Source organism: Arabidopsis thaliana, chromosome 4 (assembly GCF_000001735.4).
Source record: "Arabidopsis thaliana chromosome 4, partial sequence".
Lineage (NCBI taxonomy): Eukaryota > Viridiplantae > Streptophyta > Magnoliopsida > Brassicales > Brassicaceae > Arabidopsis > Arabidopsis thaliana.
In genome coordinates, this window is record NC_003075.7 from 14149077 (window position 1) to 14167625 (window position 18549).

General features: G+C 35.3%; 6 protein-coding genes across 14 annotated transcripts; all 6 read left to right on the forward strand.

Moving 5' to 3' along the window:
* The first annotated feature begins 772 nt into the window (after positions 1 to 772).
* PSB28 (photosystem II reaction center PSB28 protein) lies at positions 773 to 2087 on the forward strand. Of its 2 annotated transcripts, none has more exons than NM_119008.4 (2): positions 773 to 1001; positions 1376 to 2087. In NM_119008.4, the coding sequence occupies exons 1-2, from the start codon at positions 932 to 934 to the stop codon at positions 1855 to 1857; spliced, it is 552 nt and encodes a 183-aa protein (NP_567814.1). In that variant the 5' UTR covers positions 773 to 931; the 3' UTR covers positions 1858 to 2087. The 2 variants fall into 2 exon arrangements, with proteins under 2 accessions (NP_567814.1, NP_001190860.1); NM_001203931.1 differs by having other exon boundaries at positions 804 to 1046; positions 1376 to 2022.
* A 223-nt stretch (positions 2088 to 2310) lies between these two features.
* AT4G28670 (cysteine-rich RECEPTOR-like kinase, putative (DUF26)) lies at positions 2311 to 4859 on the forward strand (the record flags this gene model as incomplete). The annotated part of the gene is made up of 8 exons (NM_119009.1): positions 2311 to 2733; positions 2929 to 3244; positions 3344 to 3469; positions 3504 to 3679; positions 3765 to 3975; positions 4062 to 4308; positions 4391 to 4541; positions 4632 to 4859. The coding sequence occupies 8 exons, from the start codon at positions 2311 to 2313 to the stop codon at positions 4857 to 4859; spliced, it is 1878 nt and encodes a 625-aa protein (NP_194596.1).
* A 1128-nt stretch (positions 4860 to 5987) lies between these two features.
* Positions 5988 to 9793, forward strand: TYRDC (L-tyrosine decarboxylase; the record flags this gene model as incomplete). 7 transcript variants are annotated; one of them, NM_001203933.2, is made up of 13 exons in its annotated part: positions 6000 to 6109; positions 6201 to 6462; positions 6579 to 6651; positions 6768 to 6998; positions 7279 to 7448; positions 7520 to 7660; positions 7784 to 7843; positions 8074 to 8238; positions 8342 to 8398; positions 8653 to 8717; positions 8802 to 8925; positions 9079 to 9216; positions 9342 to 9793. In NM_001203933.2, coding segments are annotated over 13 exons (1617 nt in total). In that variant the 3' UTR covers positions 9471 to 9793. The 7 variants fall into 7 exon arrangements, with proteins under 7 accessions (NP_001329473.1, NP_001190862.1, NP_001329472.1 ...); NM_001341927.1 differs by having other exon boundaries at positions 5988 to 6109; positions 8653 to 8925; positions 9342 to 9646; NM_001203932.1 differs by having other exon boundaries at positions 6044 to 6462; positions 9342 to 9640.
* Positions 9794 to 9821: 28 nt separating this feature from the next.
* Positions 9822 to 11973, forward strand: AT4G28690 (uncharacterized protein). 2 transcript variants are annotated; one of them, NM_001341930.1, is made up of 4 exons: positions 9822 to 10283; positions 10603 to 10689; positions 10808 to 11417; positions 11502 to 11973. In NM_001341930.1, exons 1-4 carry the CDS (start codon positions 10017 to 10019, stop codon positions 11798 to 11800), a joined length of 1263 nt encoding a protein of 420 aa, NP_001329231.1. In that variant the 5' UTR covers positions 9822 to 10016; the 3' UTR covers positions 11801 to 11973. The 2 variants fall into 2 exon arrangements, with proteins under 2 accessions (NP_001329231.1, NP_194598.1); NM_119011.3 differs by having other exon boundaries at positions 10808 to 11973.
* A 544-nt stretch (positions 11974 to 12517) lies between these two features.
* Positions 12518 to 14266, forward strand: AMT1;4 (ammonium transporter 1;4). Its single transcript, NM_119012.2, has one exon. The coding sequence runs from the start codon at positions 12605 to 12607 to the stop codon at positions 14117 to 14119; it is 1515 nt and encodes a 504-aa protein (NP_194599.1). The 5' UTR covers positions 12518 to 12604; the 3' UTR covers positions 14120 to 14266.
* Positions 14267 to 17017: 2751 nt separating this feature from the next.
* Positions 17018 to 17881, forward strand: AT4G28703 (RmlC-like cupins superfamily protein). The gene is made up of 2 exons (NM_119013.3): positions 17018 to 17374; positions 17485 to 17881. The coding sequence occupies exons 1-2, from the start codon at positions 17289 to 17291 to the stop codon at positions 17720 to 17722; spliced, it is 324 nt and encodes a 107-aa protein (NP_567815.1). The 5' UTR covers positions 17018 to 17288; the 3' UTR covers positions 17723 to 17881.
* The last annotated feature ends 668 nt before the right edge of the window (positions 17882 to 18549 follow it).

An 18549-nucleotide genomic window follows, 5' to 3' on the forward strand; every position in this document is an offset into this window, starting at 1 on the left:
TGTCTTTTATACAATTGTTTTTTCTTTCTTATTATTTGTTGTTTTTAGAAAACATTCCGATCCGTAGTTAAGTTCTTCATTTGCTTAATTATCCTTTCGATCGTTGGATAAAATACCTTAAATTCTACGATTACTCAGTAAGTAATTTTTTTTTATATAATTGATAGAATACACTTTTCAGTTTTGAATCTTTCGACTGATCACTGATATATACAATATCTTAGGAAAATAAATAAATTTGATCTACACCATAAATATTATAATAATCAATTATTACCCAAAAGAACAATGGATGGTTTATAGGAGATTTTATAGACTATAGATCATAAAGAAATAAACACTTACAAGAGGTTTGAAGGCTTAATGGGATGCATGTGGATCAGCACCTATAGTGACTTAATTTAGTATTAATTTCTGTATTATCAGAGAGAGAAACCTAATCCCACAAATAAGTACCTAAACTCTTTGCAAATGGTGTTTTGTTGGGTTATATTATTAATACCATACTAATTAATATATTAACAAGTAAGTATGTATGCTGACGATTCGTCACATGGCCATCAGGGATCAGGCCATGGGATTCGCTATGGCATCACAGACTTGAGAGTCCAGCTTTTCCTTACGATCTACACGCATGTGCCACGTGTGTTTCATGCATCTTAAAAACCTCTGAGACAGCAAGAGACTCTCTGACTCTGTCTAAAGCCAAAATGGGTTTATTATATGACAATTTGACCAAAATGGGCTTATTATAAACATCTCGGGCCTAAAGGTAAAAGCCCATAAGTTGAGACGATGACGGTATCCAAATGAAGGAACGGCTTTGGTAGTGACACGTCACGATTCTCCCGCCACCACACCACAGCTTTTTGCTTCATCTCCTTCTTACTCTCTGTGTCTCTAACTCCTCGTGCACTCAGACATCACAGATATGGCTTGTGTTCGGTCGATTGGTTCTTTAACTTCTGTCAACCATTCTCAACGAAATGTTCCTCGCTCAGGTACGCGAAAAAACCCTAATTTCGCACTTTTGATTCGTCGAATTGGTAGTTGAAATCTTCGTGTTGCATGTAGCTTGAATAAGGAAAATTTCCCGTAATTTTCGGTATAATGCTGAATCCGAAACTGTAACGAGATTTATCGGAAACGAATCGGTATAAATCGTGTTTCTTTGCGAGCTCATGATTTCTCTGATTTGATAAACAAGTTGTTAAGGCAGTAACTTGATGTAATCTGATCATGGTTTCATAGTAAATGTGTGTTCTAAGTAATTGTGGATTAGGGTTATGGAAAAAGATTGGATTTTTACATGTCTCGCTATCAATTAACTTCAAGTGTGTAATTAAGAACCATAGTTTGATCCCTTTTGTTGCAGGCATTGTCTTATCTTCATGCTCTGTTCTTCCCATCAAAAGCTCATCTTTCACTGGATCCCCTGTTTCTCTCCCGCGGGCTCAACCATCATCCCGAACAGCTCTAAGACCGATGAAACCCGTCTCTATCACGATGATGGTAAAGCCGGCGCTCCAATTCATCCAAGGGACGGATGAGATGACAATCCCTGATGTTAAGCTGACTCGATCAAGAGACGGAAGCAACGGAATGGCACTGTTCTCTTTCGACCAACCATCCGTTTTCGACTCGAGCGGTGAAGTCGGAGAGATTACAGGATTGTACATGATTGATGAGGAAGGTGTGATTCAGTCGACGGATGTGAACGCGAGATTCGTGAATGGGAAACCGGAAGGGATTGTGGCGAAGCACATAATGCGATCGCCGAAAGAATGGGACAGGTTCATGAGGTTTATGGAGCGATACTCGGACCAGAATGGCTTGCAGTTTGTTAAGAAGCAATGAGGTTGGAGAGAATTTTCAATGAGCAAAACAAAATGTGTATGTTACATTAAATTTTTTCACTCTTTTGATTTATAATCTTGTACTCTCCTAGTTTTGATCTTTACTTGAGTTTCAACTTACAATGGTAATCTAGGCTTTTGTTCTGATTAAATTTGGTTTAATCTAAACAAATCCATGATTTTACTAAAGGTATGATCATAATTTCATTATGAATTGTGCTATTAGTCAAATACTTAACTGTGTTTGTGTTTATATTACGAGTGTTCAATCCAATTAAACCAAAACCGTGTAAGAGATTTAAAATAGAAAACACACTCCACTGAAATTGAACAGAATCAAAACTAAACCGAACTTTGAGCATATCCGGTTTTAAGTTGATGACCATATATAGCCAAAAGTCGTTAAGAATAGTTTATTATGAAAAGGGGCATCAAAGCATTGTTCCTCTGCATCATGGCATCGACGTTAATCTCTTCTTTGGCCGTTGTCTTGCCGTTAACGTTACTAGCTCCGTCAATGTCCATGAAAATCTCTCGAATCGACGTCCTCGGATATATTTGTAACAACGGCACCGTCTCCAACGAGGAGGCTTACCGGAGATCATATCAGATTAACCTCGACGCGATCAGAGGTGATATGAGGCATGTCAAGTTTGGAACTCATGAACATGGAGATCCTCCGGAGAGAATGTACGTTTTGTCGCAGTGTGTTAGCGATCTCTCATCCGACGAATGTAGTTTATGTTGGTCACGTGCTACCGATCTCCTCTCTCAATGTTTCCCGGCCACCGGTGGTTGGTTTCACCTCGACGGTTGTTTCGTTAGAGCTGATAATTACAGCTTCTATCAAGAACCTGTTTCTCATCAGGACACCAAGGTAGATGGTTATGTTTTGTCAGAAATCTCATATCGAAAATATGATGGGACTAGTAATATATAAGTGCTATAGTTGGATCAATTCTGCACAAACTTGTCTAATACAGAACTTAATCCTAGGAATTTAGTGTGGATCCGATTCTTGAAGAACAATCAACTAAATTGTCCTAATATGTCGACCATTTTGGGAATGTAGATATGTGCTAGTGATAAGGAGAAGTCTGCAGAATTCAAAGGTTTAGTAAAGGAAGTGACCAAATCCATTGTTGAGGCGGCTCCATATAGTCGAGGTTTCTCGGTGGCTAAAATGGGAATCCGGGATTTAACGGTTTACGGGTTGGGAGTATGCTGGCGAACGCTAAATGATGAGTTGTGCAAATTATGCTTAGCAGATGGAGCTTTATCGGTTACGAGCTGCTTACCATCCAAAGAAGGTTTTGCCTTGAATGCAGGATGCTACTTGCGTTACTCTAACTATACCTTCTATAATGAACGTGGATTGCTTGCTATGAGTATGTCTCTGTCTCTGTCTCATAACACTTGTGTTATTTGTAAAAATTGTGATCCGTTTGTATTATGATCATAACATTTCTTGTATGTTTTTCTTGTAGGCTTCACTAAAGAAAACCTTACGTATATATTTGTTATTTCCATGGTGGGTGTGTTGGCTATTGCAGCTGGATTTTGGTGTGGAAAATGCTTCTATATGCGAACTAGTCCAAAGAAGAAGATTAAAGGTAAGTTCCACAAGACTATATTGTGCTCATAAAGGAACTAAGACTAAAAAGTTTCATTTGTTTGGACATCTAAGGATAGAGAAAGAGTCAGAGTCAATATGTACTGAGTCACACTTGATGAGCTTTGAGTATTCAACTCTTAAAAAAGCAACCAACAACTTCAATGAGAGTTGCAAGCTTGGTGTTGGTGGATATGGTGAAGTCTTCAAGGTTTCTCTCTTCTCTGTATAACTATCTTTCTTTACACTTTACCACTATGTTGATTGATTAAAAATCCTTATTGTCTTTTTGACAGGGAACTCTGTCTGACGGTAGAGAAATTGCGATTAAACGACTACATGTATCAGGAAAGAAGCCACGGGATGAGATCCATAATGAAATAGATGTGATTAGTAGATGCCAACACAAGAACTTGGTTAGGCTCTTAGGTTGCTGCTTCACTAACATGAATAGTTTCATTGTTTATGAGTTCCTCGCCAATACAAGCCTTGATCATATCTTGTTTAGTAAGACACTCTTCTCTAATCACGCACATATCTTCTTACTTGTTTGAAAAGTTTCTAAACATTTTTTCCTTGACATGGAAATGAAGACCCGGAGAAGAAGAAAGAGCTTGACTGGAAGAAGAGGCGAACCATAATCTTAGGAACAGCTGAAGGGTTAGAGTATCTTCACGAAACGTGCAAGATCATTCACAGAGATATCAAAGCAAGCAACATTCTGTTAGACTTAAAGTACAAACCTAAAATATCAGATTTTGGATTAGCCAAGTTTTATCCAGAAGGTGGCAAAGACATCCCTGCTTCTTCTCTTTCTCCTTCTTCAATTGCGGGCACTCTGTAAGTCCTTTCAATACAAAGAACTTCGTAGAGGTCCTTACTATTGGTCTGATTTAGAATGTGAATGTTACATTGTTTACAGAGGATATATGGCTCCTGAATACATTAGCAAGGGAAGACTAAGCAATAAAATCGATGCTTATAGCTTCGGAGTTCTTGTTCTCGAAATAACCAGCGGTTTTCGAAACAATAAGTTCCGGTCTGATAACTCCCTTGAAACCTTAGTTACTCAAGTGAGTCTCCATCTTCATCACATCAATCTTTAACTCTCCGAGTGACCTTCATATATAACCCATTTTCGAACCTTTTAATTTCTTGAACAGGTTTGGAAATGTTTTGCTTCAAACAAGATGGAAGAGATGATAGACAAAGATATGGGAGAAGATACAGATAAGCAAGAAATGAAGAGAGTGATGCAGATCGGTTTGTTGTGCACACAAGAGTCTCCACAACTTCGTCCAACAATGTCTAAGGTTATACAAATGGTTAGTTCCACAGATATTGTATTGCCCACTCCTACTAAACCACCTTTCCTTCATGATTCCATGTAAAAATTCATGTAGAATTTATATAGATTCCTCAATTCCTTATTGTTAATAACACATTACTAGAAAACATACAAATAATCATTGTGTATTTCGTACGAATAACTATTAAAAATTATGTTTATTTTTCTTCTAAGTTATGTAGATAGATTCAAAATATATATTTTTGAGATTCATCCCAATATTAACACCTATATATATGTTTATATATGATTAATCTCAAAATATAATACAATGTGATAAAATAAATGAATGAGATAAAGACTGGTCTGACGAATGTGTATCATTGTCTGATAAGTTAGTTAGTGCCTTGTGTTGTTATTTGTGGAAGGCTTGTACTGTTCCAACCGTCCATTACTTTTTTTGAGAAAATTTGTTGAGAGGGCAATTTTCAAGTTTGTAAATTTGCCACTTCAATAACTTCTTTGATTTGATTTGTCAATTAGGTAGTTCTTACTTCTTACTACATTGATGTCATGCACTTTCATTTAGCTGTCATTTTAGAGAAGAAATTACAAAAACGTTATTATTTTAACTAACTACTTATGTGGAATACTATCTCATTTCGGGGGTACATTGTTTTAACGGTGGCGATAAAAAGTGTTTTGTAACAGTGAATAGAGAATAATATACTGTTGACACATGATAGTGTAAAAGTGAACATTATATAACGAACAAGTGTGTGGTAAATACTATCACCAGGGTAAAGTAAAGACATTGTTGTATTAATGTGACCCATGCTGACGAAAATATGTATGTCTGTGACTCATAATGACAAAAATTATTAATCATACATCATGTCATCACTTTGCCTTAATTTGTTGGTTAATATAGAGCATATGTTGGCTAATAAAAAGAAGAAGAAGAAACTATCAAAATAAAAATTACGAGAACGTTACAAAAGTAAAAAAATTAGATGCATACATGTGTTAAATGTTTTATAAAGTTTAATTTGTGTGGAGTATATCATTTTTGAACAAATAACCATAAATAGAAAAACAAGAAAATACTCAATTCTTAAGTCAAAAATAGTATTACCAAAGTCAAAAATAGATGTACGCATGTGTTCTTCGAGTATCTCAATTCTTTCGAAGGTATTATATATTTTATATTTATGCTAAAATTTTACAGCTTCTATGATAGAGAGTGACTTATTATACTATATAAACGCTAGACCATTGAGTGATGCAAATCACAAAGCTTCTTTAATAACACACATACAGATTCTTTCAACAGCTGCCACTACCTTTCGAAATGTAAGCATCTCCTCTAATCTCCATCATTTTTCAGAATGTGTTACAAATGAAATATAATAAAAATGTTTAAACCCCAACATATGTATGACAGGGAATTTGGTACCGGCAACGGCTACAGCAACGGGAACGGCTACACCAATGGAAACGGCCACACCAACGGAAACGGCAATTACAACGGCAATGGCCACGTTAATGGTAACGGAAAAGCTAACGGAGCCAAGGTGGTAAAGATGAAACCAATGGACAGTGAGTTGCTGAGAGAGCAAGGTCACATAATGGTTGATTTTATTGCTGATTATTACAAAAACCTTCAAGACTCGCCTCAAGATTTCCCTGTTCTGTCCCAAGTTCAGGTTTCTTAACTTCTGAACTTTTCACTACAATTTATGTAATGTAACCAGTCATTATTTGTGTGTGTATACATATTTAGAGTGTGTTTTTAATATATAACAAACATTTTGGGTCGCAGCCTGGTTATCTCCGTGACATGTTGCCTGATTCAGCACCTGAACGACCTGAATCGTTAAAAGAACTTCTCGACGGTACGTAACATATTTCTATTTTATAGCAAAACTAGTAACATGAACGTACAAACCCACATTTATATAATTTTAATTAAATGGGATTTTAATTTTGTTGCATAAACTTTTTGTTATAGATGTTTCGAAGAAGATAATGCCGGGGATAACTCATTGGCAAAGCCCGAGTTACTTTGCATACTATGCATCAAGCACGAGTGTGGCTGGATTCTTAGGAGAGATGCTTAACGCCGGCCTGAGCGTCGTCGGTTTTACCTGGCTCACTTCTCCTGCCGCTACTGAGCTCGAAATCATCGTTCTTGATTGGCTTGCTAAATTGCTACAACTCCCCGACCATTTTCTCTCCACAGGTTCGTCATTATTCATTAATTTGATCTAATTCTTCTTAAAGATTGAAAGACTTTACCACTATTTTAAATTTACATATAGATGACAATCTACGTTTTCGTCACTGTATCTTAGCGACCATACGTTTTTGTGACCACATAAAATTATATCAAATTAATAGAGAATGCAATTGGGACCGTATATAGTCAAAAAAAAAAGGCTGCATAAAAAATAAAAATAAATAGTAACAATATTTGTACAAGCGAGCATTTAATTCAATGACTTCATAACAATGAATGATAGGAAAAGGAAATGGAGGAGGAGTAATCCAAGGGACAGGATGTGAAGCAGTGCTTGTGGTAGTATTAGCTGCTAGAGACAGAATTCTGAAGAAAGTTGGCAAAACATTACTTCCTCAACTTGTTGTCTATGGCTCTGACCAAACCCATTCTAGTTTCCGAAAAGCTTGTCTGGTTGGTATAGTATTTAATTTACTTTTGTACAATAACAATTCACTGATTAATAACTGTGATGATGTTCATAGATTGGTGGGATACATGAAGAAAACATTAGGCTGCTCAAAACTGATTCTTCCACAAACTATGGAATGCCTCCAGAATCACTTGAGGAAGCTATTTCTCATGATCTCGCTAAGGGTTTTATCCCTTTCTTCATTTGTGCCACTGTAATAATTACTCAAAAACCACATTTATGTGTTGAAGATAAAACATTTACACACATATATTGTATACCTCTTCATAAATTTATTTCGTCCATTGCTAAATATATAAGTGTTCCGGGTTTTCAGGTTGGCACAACGTCTTCAGCAGCGGTTGATCCTTTGGTCCCATTGGGGAACATCGCAAAGGTAATTAAACACATATACAATAAATATTGGACTGCATCAACCAAATTTTTAACCAACTTCATCCACCGTATTGATCACACTGCTTCAACCACTGCAATTATTAGACATTTGAATTTGGTGCACAAAACATAGACATTTGAATAAATAAATTTAATTCGGTTATGTGACTAATTAAGACTATATAGTACATTACATGTCATTGTAAAAAAAAGTTGTACTATGTTGTGTAGAAATATGGGATATGGTTGCATGTGGATGCAGCTTATGCAGGGAATGCATGTATATGTCCAGAATATCGAAAATTTATTGACGGGATTGAAAACGCAGACTCCTTTAACATGAATGCTCATAAATGGTTATTTGCTAATCAAACTTGTTCACCTCTTTGGGTTAAGGTATGTTGGTTTTATCTCATTCTTAATTTATTGTTCAATTAGTCAATTTAAATTCATTAATAGTATTTTTTTGTATTGTGTTGTATATATTGGAATCAATCAGGATCGATACTCTCTCATTGATGCTCTCAAAACAAATCCCGAGTATCTAGAATTCAAGGTCAAGGTCTCTCATGTTCATCATTTTGTTACAAACATAAAAGAACCATCTATCTATATTGAAGATCTAAAGAAGCGTTATCATATACATGTAGAATATATAACTAAAATGACAATAAGAAACTAACAAGTTTTACTAAGATCTCAATGGATATATCATTCATGAAAATATTGAAATCGTTAGCAATGTATATTTTAAGACGGTGAAATATGTTGAATGAGATGATCTTATATTTGATTCAATGGAAATGTCAGGTTTCCAAAAAAGATACGGTCGTAAATTATAAAGATTGGCAAATTTCTCTCTCTCGGAGATTCAGGTTCTTTATAAGTCCATTTGATGTTGTATTTGCTGGTCCTATTAGTCTAACAAACTTATATGTACACGCATTTGATTTATACAGATCACTGAAGTTATGGATGGTTTTACGGCTCTATGGTTCCGAGAACTTAAGAAACTTTATAAGAGACCATGTCAATCTCGCTAAGCATTTTGAAGATTATGTAGCTCAAGATCCAAGTTTTGAGGTAATATATACATGTGAAAAATGTTTCAGAACATCATTGAACATCATATCTATTTTATAACCAAGGCTAATTAGTACTATGTCAATTTCTTTAATTTACTAACATATGTAACGAAAGTTTAATCACTTTATTTTCCTGTTTCTTAATGTAAAGGTTGTCACTACTCGGTACTTTTCACTCGTTTGCTTTCGCCTTGCGCCAGTTGACGGCGATGAAGACCAATGTAACGAACGTAACCGTGAACTGCTTGCGGCTGTTAACTCCACTGGCAAGATATTCATCTCTCACACGGTGAGTTGTATAAAGATATAATGACAATAATGAATTATATCATTATTTTTTGTTAAGAGTACTGATTTATTTTATAAGATATTACATGGAAATTGAAATTTAACTAAACATATTATCATCAACAGGCTCTATCTGGAAAATTCGTTTTACGATTTGCTGTTGGTGCACCGTTAACGGAAGAGAAGCATGTCACTGAAGCATGGCAGATTATACAGAAACATGCCTCCAAATTTACACGCAACGACCATTATTAATAATATTTCAAAAGAAACCCACTATCTTTTTTATTTCGATCAATAAAGTCCTTTATTTTCAACGATTTCCACTGGAGGGGGACATTGTTATGCTATTAGGAATAAACTTATCAAATCCTCTTTTATTGTAACTTCCTCAAAGTTGAAAGTAGTAAAATTTGTTTTTACTATTCATGTGTCCACAATCATTCGATTTTACTGTATCTTTTTTTTTTGTAAACATATATATTGAGAGGACCGAAGTTATTGGGATTGGGTATGTGAGATTAGTTTATTAGATTTGGGCCTGGCCTTACTATTAAAATAATTGACATATTTACCCTCATCATCAAATGTACATTTTTTTTTTTAATTCCTATCATCCTCGATACAAAACCCTAATTCAATCTTTCTATTATCTAGTAAATCAAAAACTTTCCGAAAAATCTGAAGCGAAGGGAAACGAAATCCCGATAAACCCTCCTTTGATTGATGTGTTCTATCTTTATGAGACATGCATTCTGAATTTCGACTGGATTTTATGAGCGAAATTTTGTCTGAGTTCCGATGAGTTCGATGAATCATATCGTTGTAGATGTTAGTTCGGACGAAGATGATGATAAACCAGTAGATTACTCTTATTTGTTAGACCGAATTCTGGGAGTTTCCGATGAGAAGAAACCCATCAAAGGTACTGTTTTGTTGAATCCAACGGTGGAGAATGAAGACGACGATGACGATTGTGTGATTTTGGATTTTGATCCTACGGCGAAGGAGACTGTGATTGAAACTTGTGAAACTGATGGAGTTCTTGTAGTAGGACAAAAGGGTGAGGTAAATTTTTGATCTTTTCCACTTGTTTGAATTTTCGCCCCAATTTGTTACTAATTTACTCAAATTTTGAAACTGCCTTCGTTAAGTTTGAGTATTGTCTACGAGAATTTTAACTTGGGGACTCTTGTAGGAATCAATGTTCTTCTACTTCAGAGAGTAAATTGAGTTTATATGTCAAGTTTTAGTATATGCAGCCACTTAGTATAGGATTTGATTCTTCATCGTGTATAGAATGAAATCTTGGAATTGATTTTGCTCTGTTTCCATCTTTATACAGTTTGTAGTAACATGTCTAAGTAAGTTCTTTTTGGTTTTGTAGGTAGCTTGTAGGGATTTTCCGCATCCGCGACATGCTTGTGCTAAGTACCCGTTCAAATCCACATTACACCAGACGTTTTGTGAGATGGTAAGAATGTGAAGTTATTTGTTTGTTCTTTTGTTTTCTAAGAATCTTTTGAGACAGTTTAAGTGATGTTTCTTTTCTTGCTAATGACGTTTTTTGTTTTGCTTTTTGTTCTTTACAGTGTCACTGTTATGTTTGTGACACCCGTGCTCCGTGTACTTACTGGTTCAGTGGCGGGATCTCTAACACTGATCACTGTCATGCCAATGATAAAGAGAAGACATGGAATGATCAACGGGAATGCATCAGAACTGGAAATATGTTACCTCGACCTGTTTCGAAACCTGCTTCGGCCAAATTACAATTTAAACGTGCTCCACGGCGTCCATCTGTATATGTACCTGTACCGTTGCTCCAAAACTCGTCTGGAACCAACTTAGGAATCCGGGCTTGCTCCAAATCTACTAAGGTTGCAATTCACCCAAAAACATACACTAGACCCGGTCATAGAACCGAGCAATCAAGAACCGTCCAACAAAATCCTGGGTCACAACCTCACGCTATGCAGTCATTACCAAATCACAAAAGTGGCTCTAATAATGGTAATCCAAGTCCTCAAGTTGTCCCTTCCAATCCATATGTATTGACTCGACGGCCAAGTAATGGCGTTTATCCTCCGGAAAACAGTGTACAGAATATTTCTCAAGGCTTACAACCTACCTATTATGCTCCTCTCATGGCTTCACAAGGCTCACAACCTACCCGCTTTGCTCCTCCCGTGGCTTCACAAGGCTCACAGCCTACCTGCTGTGCTCCTCCCGTTGCTTCACAAGGCTCGCAGCCTACCCGATATGCTCCTCCCGTGGCTTCACAAGGCAATGCACAGCGGATTGTTACTGGTTCTATCTCAACTGTGCCGGTATCTCAGAGCAAAGAGGCAAAACAGTTTAGCCGGAATATGTATTCTGCTAATGTTCAGACGAATGCAGTCCCAACTATGACTCCTAATCCTCCGGCGGTCCAGCAGCAACAACAACAACAATCAGGAAGAAGTAACGATAGAGTATTGTCCGAGTTTGAAGACTGGCTCTTGGACGACTCAACCTTGCCTTGTCCCTCGTCTGTTCAAGACAATACATTGAAAATCGATTTCGAAACCTTCTTGAATGATTGAAACATTACGTTAGGATAGTGTAGATATCCTAACATAATTGTAGACTTTTAGCTGTACAGTATTAATAGTGTAGAGTTTTTGGTTTAGGAGATTTAAGTCTACGATAACATTTGTGATACCCATCTAAAATTCATTCTTTTAAAAATATTCTTCAATGGATGATTTTTTTTGTTTATGGTTCCTGCTTTATGGTAATTATAGAATGAGATAATCTAGTGAGTCACACAATTTAGTTTAATTCCCCCTCGTTTAAAGTTAATGATTTATATTTGTCAATAATTCTTTTGGATTTTCTAATTTATTTTACCAACCCAAATTATAAAATTTGTCATAATCTAATCCAGTGGTATTTACTACTTACCAATCAGAATTTATCAATTGAAAGAATGTAAATTAACCTTTTTGTAGTCAAAGATATTTGTTCCCAAAAACAAAAACTAATAAAAATTAGTCCACACATTTTTTAATGTTAGGACAATTATAGTCCACACATTACAAAACGTATTTTTCGGAAAATATAAAAATTTAATTACTTTGGAAATGAGCAGTAAGTACGTTTAAGGAGGAGAAGTCAAAGTTAACACCAACAATAGTGGAATAAAACTGTTACAGAATCTTAAAATTTAGGGTTATAGTAAATACAATTATTACTATAGTGAAAATGAGAGAATAGAATCTGAAAGATTCAAATTCTCTAATAATGATTCAACAGAATGTCGTGAATCTCTCTACCTTCCTCCTCTATAAACTCTACTCTCTGACTCTTCTTCATCTCTCACAAAATCTCTCTTAATCTTTGCAACAATGGCGTCGGCTCTCTCTTGCTCTGCCTCTGATCTGATTCCATTACTATCAGGTGGAGCCAACGCCACCGCAGCAGCAGCCGCCGCTGAATACATCTGCGGGAGATTCGACACAGTCGCCGGGAAATTCACTGATGCGGCTTACGCAATCGACAACACTTACCTTCTCTTCTCTGCTTACCTCGTTTTCGCGATGCAGCTCGGTTTCGCCATGCTCTGTGCCGGATCCGTACGTGCAAAAAACACGATGAACATTATGCTCACGAACGTCATCGACGCTGCAGCCGGAGGTCTCTTCTATTATCTCTTCGGTTTCGCTTTTGCTTTTGGATCTCCTTCTAATGGATTCATCGGAAAACATTTCTTTGGAATGTATGATTTTCCTCAACCTACGTTTGATTATCCTTATTTTCTATATCAATGGACTTTCGCTATCGCCGCCGCTGGAATCACGAGTGGTTCGATAGCGGAGAGGACTCAGTTCGTTGCGTATTTGATCTATTCTTCTTTCTTGACGGGTCTTGTTTACCCGATTGTGTCGCATTGGTTTTGGTCTTCTGATGGTTGGGCGTCTCCGGCTAGATCTGAGAACCTTCTGTTTCAATCAGGTGTGATTGATTTCGCTGGCTCTGGTGTTGTTCATATGGTTGGTGGTATTGCTGGTTTATGGGGAGCTTTAATTGAAGGACCTAGGATTGGTCGGTTTGGAGTTGGGGGTAAACCGGTTACGTTGCGTGGTCATAGTGCTACGTTGGTTGTTCTTGGAACGTTTTTGTTATGGTTCGGATGGTACGGGTTTAACCCGGGCTCGTTTGCAACTATTTTTAAGGCGTATGGGGAGACTCCAGGGAGCTCGTTTTACGGACAATGGAGCGCAGTTGGGAGAACCGCGGTAACAACTACGTTAGCTGGTTGCACGGCGGCGTTAACGACTCTGTTTGGGAAAAGACTTATTGATGGGTATTGGAATGTAACTGATGTTTGCAATGGTTTGTTAGGCGGGTTTGCGGCTATAACTAGCGGATGTTCGGTTGTGGAACCGTGGGCTGCGCTTGTATGTGGGTTTGTAGCCGCATGGGTGCTGATGGGATGCAATAGACTAGCGGAAAAGCTCCAATTTGATGATCCGTTGGAAGCGGCTCAGCTTCACGGTGGTTGTGGTGCGTGGGGGATTATTTTCACCGGGTTGTTCGCGGAGAAAAGATACATTGCCGAGATCTTTGGAGGCGACCCGAATAGGCCTTTCGGATTGCTAATGGGAGGAGGAGGTAGGTTGCTTGCGGCGCACGTCGTTCAGATTTTGGTGATTACGGGTTGGGTTAGTGTGACAATGGGGACTCTGTTTTTTATTTTGCATAAGCTGAAACTGTTGAGGATACCGGCGGAGGATGAGATAGCTGGGGTGGATCCGACGAGTCACGGAGGGTTGGCTTATATGTACACAGAAGATGAGATTAGGAATGGGATCATGGTTAGGAGAGTGGGTGGTGATAATGATCCCAATGTAGGTGTTTGATTTGTTTGGTTTAGTACTCTTTCGTAGCTTTTGCGTGGTTTGTTTTTATTGTTGTTTTGGTGTGTGTATATATCTTTTAAGTTGCTCTTTGCAAGGGAATAAAAGATGTTAGTTTCGCTGTTTCTTTCTCTCTTGACTATATATATCCCCAAAAAATTAGCGCAAGTCCTCAAATATTTGAAAAGTTCAAACACAAAATGATGTGAAACAATCGGACGACGATACCGTCGATACGAACGAAACGTTGAAAACCATAGACAGATAATTAAGATTTTTTTTCTTAAAGAAGAGAGATTATTATTGGGAAATTGCAGTGTATAACCATCAAAAACTTTATAATTCAATAACTAACCATTGAGAAAAGAAGCGGTGATATGTGGCATATTTTATATAGTATATGCATATTTACCCTCGCTGATATATGTGCCTCAAAAGTCAATTCTCTACTTCTCCTGACCATCCTGACTTCTTCATTTCTTTTATCAAATCAAATCAGCTAAATAACGTGAATGTACTATACTATTGTTGTTATGGAATTAGCGATGTAATCAATAGAACTTTACAAACAAATTTAACACTAAACAAATATTTAATTAAGATTATCACGAACTAAACTATTATTTTAACTAATTACTAATTACAAGATTGCATGTTTTTCTATTGTTATAAGTGAATATTCGATTTGATTATAGAAAATTAAAAATTATGTCAAGAATATCTAATTATATTTTAATTATCCATAAACAAGTTTACAAAATAATTTTCTTGTATATAGTCCTTCTTTTGCAGTGCATTTAACTCGATATTTTAAATTTTATTTATTGTATCGTTTAAAATAAAATGTTACTTATATGACTTGCGTTTAAATTATATTTTTTGGGTTCCCTATATAGTATCTTAGGGTTTAAATTTTATAATTAAACGAGTTAAAATGTTGGTTTGGGTTTACAAAAAAAAATTAGGGTTTAGATTTTGTAAGTAAACAAGATTATATATCGGTTTGGATTTATAGAAAAATGGTTAAGGTTTAAATTTTATAATTAAATGATTTTAAAAATTAATTATTTCTTAGTTGAAATATTTTGATTGGCTAGAATAAAAAATAGTGAATATAAAAACACAATATATTGTTCTTTGTGATTATACTGTTTACATTAATGTTATACTATATGCATTTAAACTAAATTGTTTGTTTTGATTGATATTGCTTATAAGGGTGTTTTCATTGGCCAAACCACAATATTTGAAATTGTAGTACTATTTGATATTGCTTCTCTGGTTTCTTGTCTATACTATTTCAGTTTTTAGAATACCAAATTTTTTTACTTACAACTACTTTTCTATTTTGTAAAGGTTCATTTTAAAAAATTCAAACCATGACATAATCAGAAAAAAATTTAATGTTTTTTTAATAAAGTTTAGAATCGGAATCAGTTTATTTTAAAGAGATATTTTAGCAAGAATATGTAATGGGGTGTACAAATAATAGTATCCAAAAATAATAAAGAAATAACAAAATGGAATTAACCCATCTATTGTACGTTCACAACGTCAGCATGAGCATGTCTAAAGTCTTGCAAATAAGGAGTTTGTGGACATTTCATCTCATCTGTATGTTACTTACTTAATTTTAGATTTTATAGTGCTATATCCTTAAATAATTTATGAAAATAGGTTACTTTTGCAATTCACCCATTATTATTTTCGTATTAGAAATAGAAATCGTCTACTTATTGTGTCGAATTTGTTTTTAACCTTTAAATAAAATAATGGGCCTCTAAAATAAAGACAATTAGGGGGCTAGGTTGTTGAGCCCAGGACCGATTCTAGTACTACTAGACTAGTTGTTACAAAATTAGTTTTATTATAGGATATAATTTTTTATATATTTTAAATTCTTAAATAATTAATCTTTCAATTTTTTGAAAAGAAAAGTACTAACTCACTCGTATTAAATAGCTGAAAATTTTGAAGATGAGACACGTCCGAATGAGACACAAGTACAAAGGACATGATTCATCATCATCCCATGCATAAAAAAGACGACAATCAAAAAAGCAAAGTAAAAAACAAACACTCACACGGGAGCTGGAAAGAGATATAAATGGCCAAAATTTTAAGAATATATCAAAATAAAACGTGGAGAAAGGGATTAAAAAAGCTATGTAAAGATATAATTGCATTGTACCAAAAAAGAAGAAGATATAATTGCACACATACGTCATATTGTTTATCAAAACTCAAACCAATATTCTTTAAAAAAAAAAAAAAACTCACACCAATCTTATATCCTAAATCATTCGTGTTGCGAGAAATCTTACATTCAGCTTTTAAATTCTTCATTGATTCTTGACATGTATTTCTATATTTGGTGAAACAAATATAAGTTGTTTTAAGTTGGTCTACGAAGTTTGTGCTCGCAAGAGAGAGGATATTTGCAAATTTAAGCTGTGATTTTGTAGGAAAATGATTGTATTGGGGGATATTTTGCAAATTGCAATGGTATGTATCAAGTTAGAGACAAAAATCACAAAAGTGGGCTACAATATGACTTTGAGTATTAATGTCGGTATCTTCGAGAACCATATGATTCCCTTATCTAGTCAGATACTGCACTATTTATATCCATTCAGATTATGCCACGTGATGGTCAAACTGGATGTTCAGTCAAACCTTTGACTCAGTGGATCCAATATACACATGCATGTCACTTAAATTATGATAGAAAGATAAATTTATTACCATATCTATAAGGTTAGATTCTCTTTTGTTGAAACAAAATTTCCTAGCTTTTTAGTAAAATTTTCAGTCAACTAATAATAACATTTCAAACTATGGCAAGATTAGCATTATAAAGAAGGAACTAAACCTAATAATAATACTTATTAAATGGTGAAATTTTGGTTTGTATTCTCCAAAATTCTGAAAATTTCATAGCCATTATTGGAGTCATCTGCTTTTCCTTTTTTGTTCTTCATTTTTTTTTCCTAGTCAATAGAGATATTTTCTCTTTCTTACTGCATCGATCCATATCTTGACTGAATAAATACGTCAAAAGAAAGCATTAACGATTACACACTCTCATACTTATCTCCTCTTAGGTTTCTCATTTCTCTCGTCTCTTTGGAAAATAAAAATTGTTGATCAGAAATAAAGGAGAAAAGAATAAATGGCAGATCAAAATCCAAGAATCATCGTCGAGCAAAACCCATCTCAAGCTCGTCTTGACGAACTAAAGTTCAAGTCATGGCCCAAGTAAGATCGACTCTTGTTTTTAATCCTTACTTGTGGGTGAGAGATCCATTTGGTAAAGTTGCATGAGATAGATTTAGAAAATTGAGTTTTGGTTTTCTTTGTTGTTCAAGGTGGGGATGTTCACCAGGGAAGTACCATTTGAAATATGAAGCAGAAGAGATATGTTACATTTTGAGGGGCAAAGTTAAGGTTTACCCTAAACCACCACCATCATCATCGTCGGATGCAGAAGTTGAATGGTGTGTAGAGTTTGGGGCAGGTGATATTGTCACTTTTCCAAAGGGACTTTCTTGTACTTGGGATGTATCTCTCTCTGTTGACAAGCACTACATTTTCCTCTCTTCTTAATTTTTGTAAAAGTTTTTTTTATTATTCTTTATTTTTTGTATTTCTAACATTGTGTTTCTTATTAGTTGTTGTAATTGGTGTTCTGTTTTTTTTTTTTTAGTAAGAAATATAGATGTGTTTGCATTTATAATCGCATAATGAAACAATGTTCTTCACCAATCAAGCTTGAGCAAACCTCATCAATTCGAATAATCCTGAGATGAATCTTCAAGAAAATATAAAAATTATACTCATTAATCCTATAAAAAGTGGGGCATATACAAAAGCCTTCACCACTAGAACCCCAACCCTTTTTTCTAGATTGAAATTCAAATTCATATGAGTTGTTCAAATGTTTGGAAATTAAGAAACGGTAAACGTTGGATTCTCTTTAGTCAACAAGAGGTGATCTTCTTTACTTGTCCATTTACGCTTCTATTATACTACTACTAAATTTCCTTTCTTTAAGATCCGCTGACCAGTCAACTTTCCATCTTGTTTATCTTTAACTAGGGTAAGCAGAGATTTTAAGATCAATATTGGAAGAGAAATTTAATAGAAAGATGCATACTGTAAAAATTTCACACGTTCAAATGTTATTTACTCCTTTGTTAAATCAATGCTGGTTAGCATTTTCAAAAGCCAATCGTCAACATAAATGTAGCATTAAGTCCACTATCATAAGTCATAACTGTTTAACATGTTACCATTCAAAACCAACAACATGTCACATAACATCATCAAAAGATATGTGATCATCATGTGAGATACACTTTGGACACAAATTTGACAAAAGCCAGAAGAAAAACCAGTTAAATGCTTTCAATAAGGAAAAAAAGAAAAAAGAA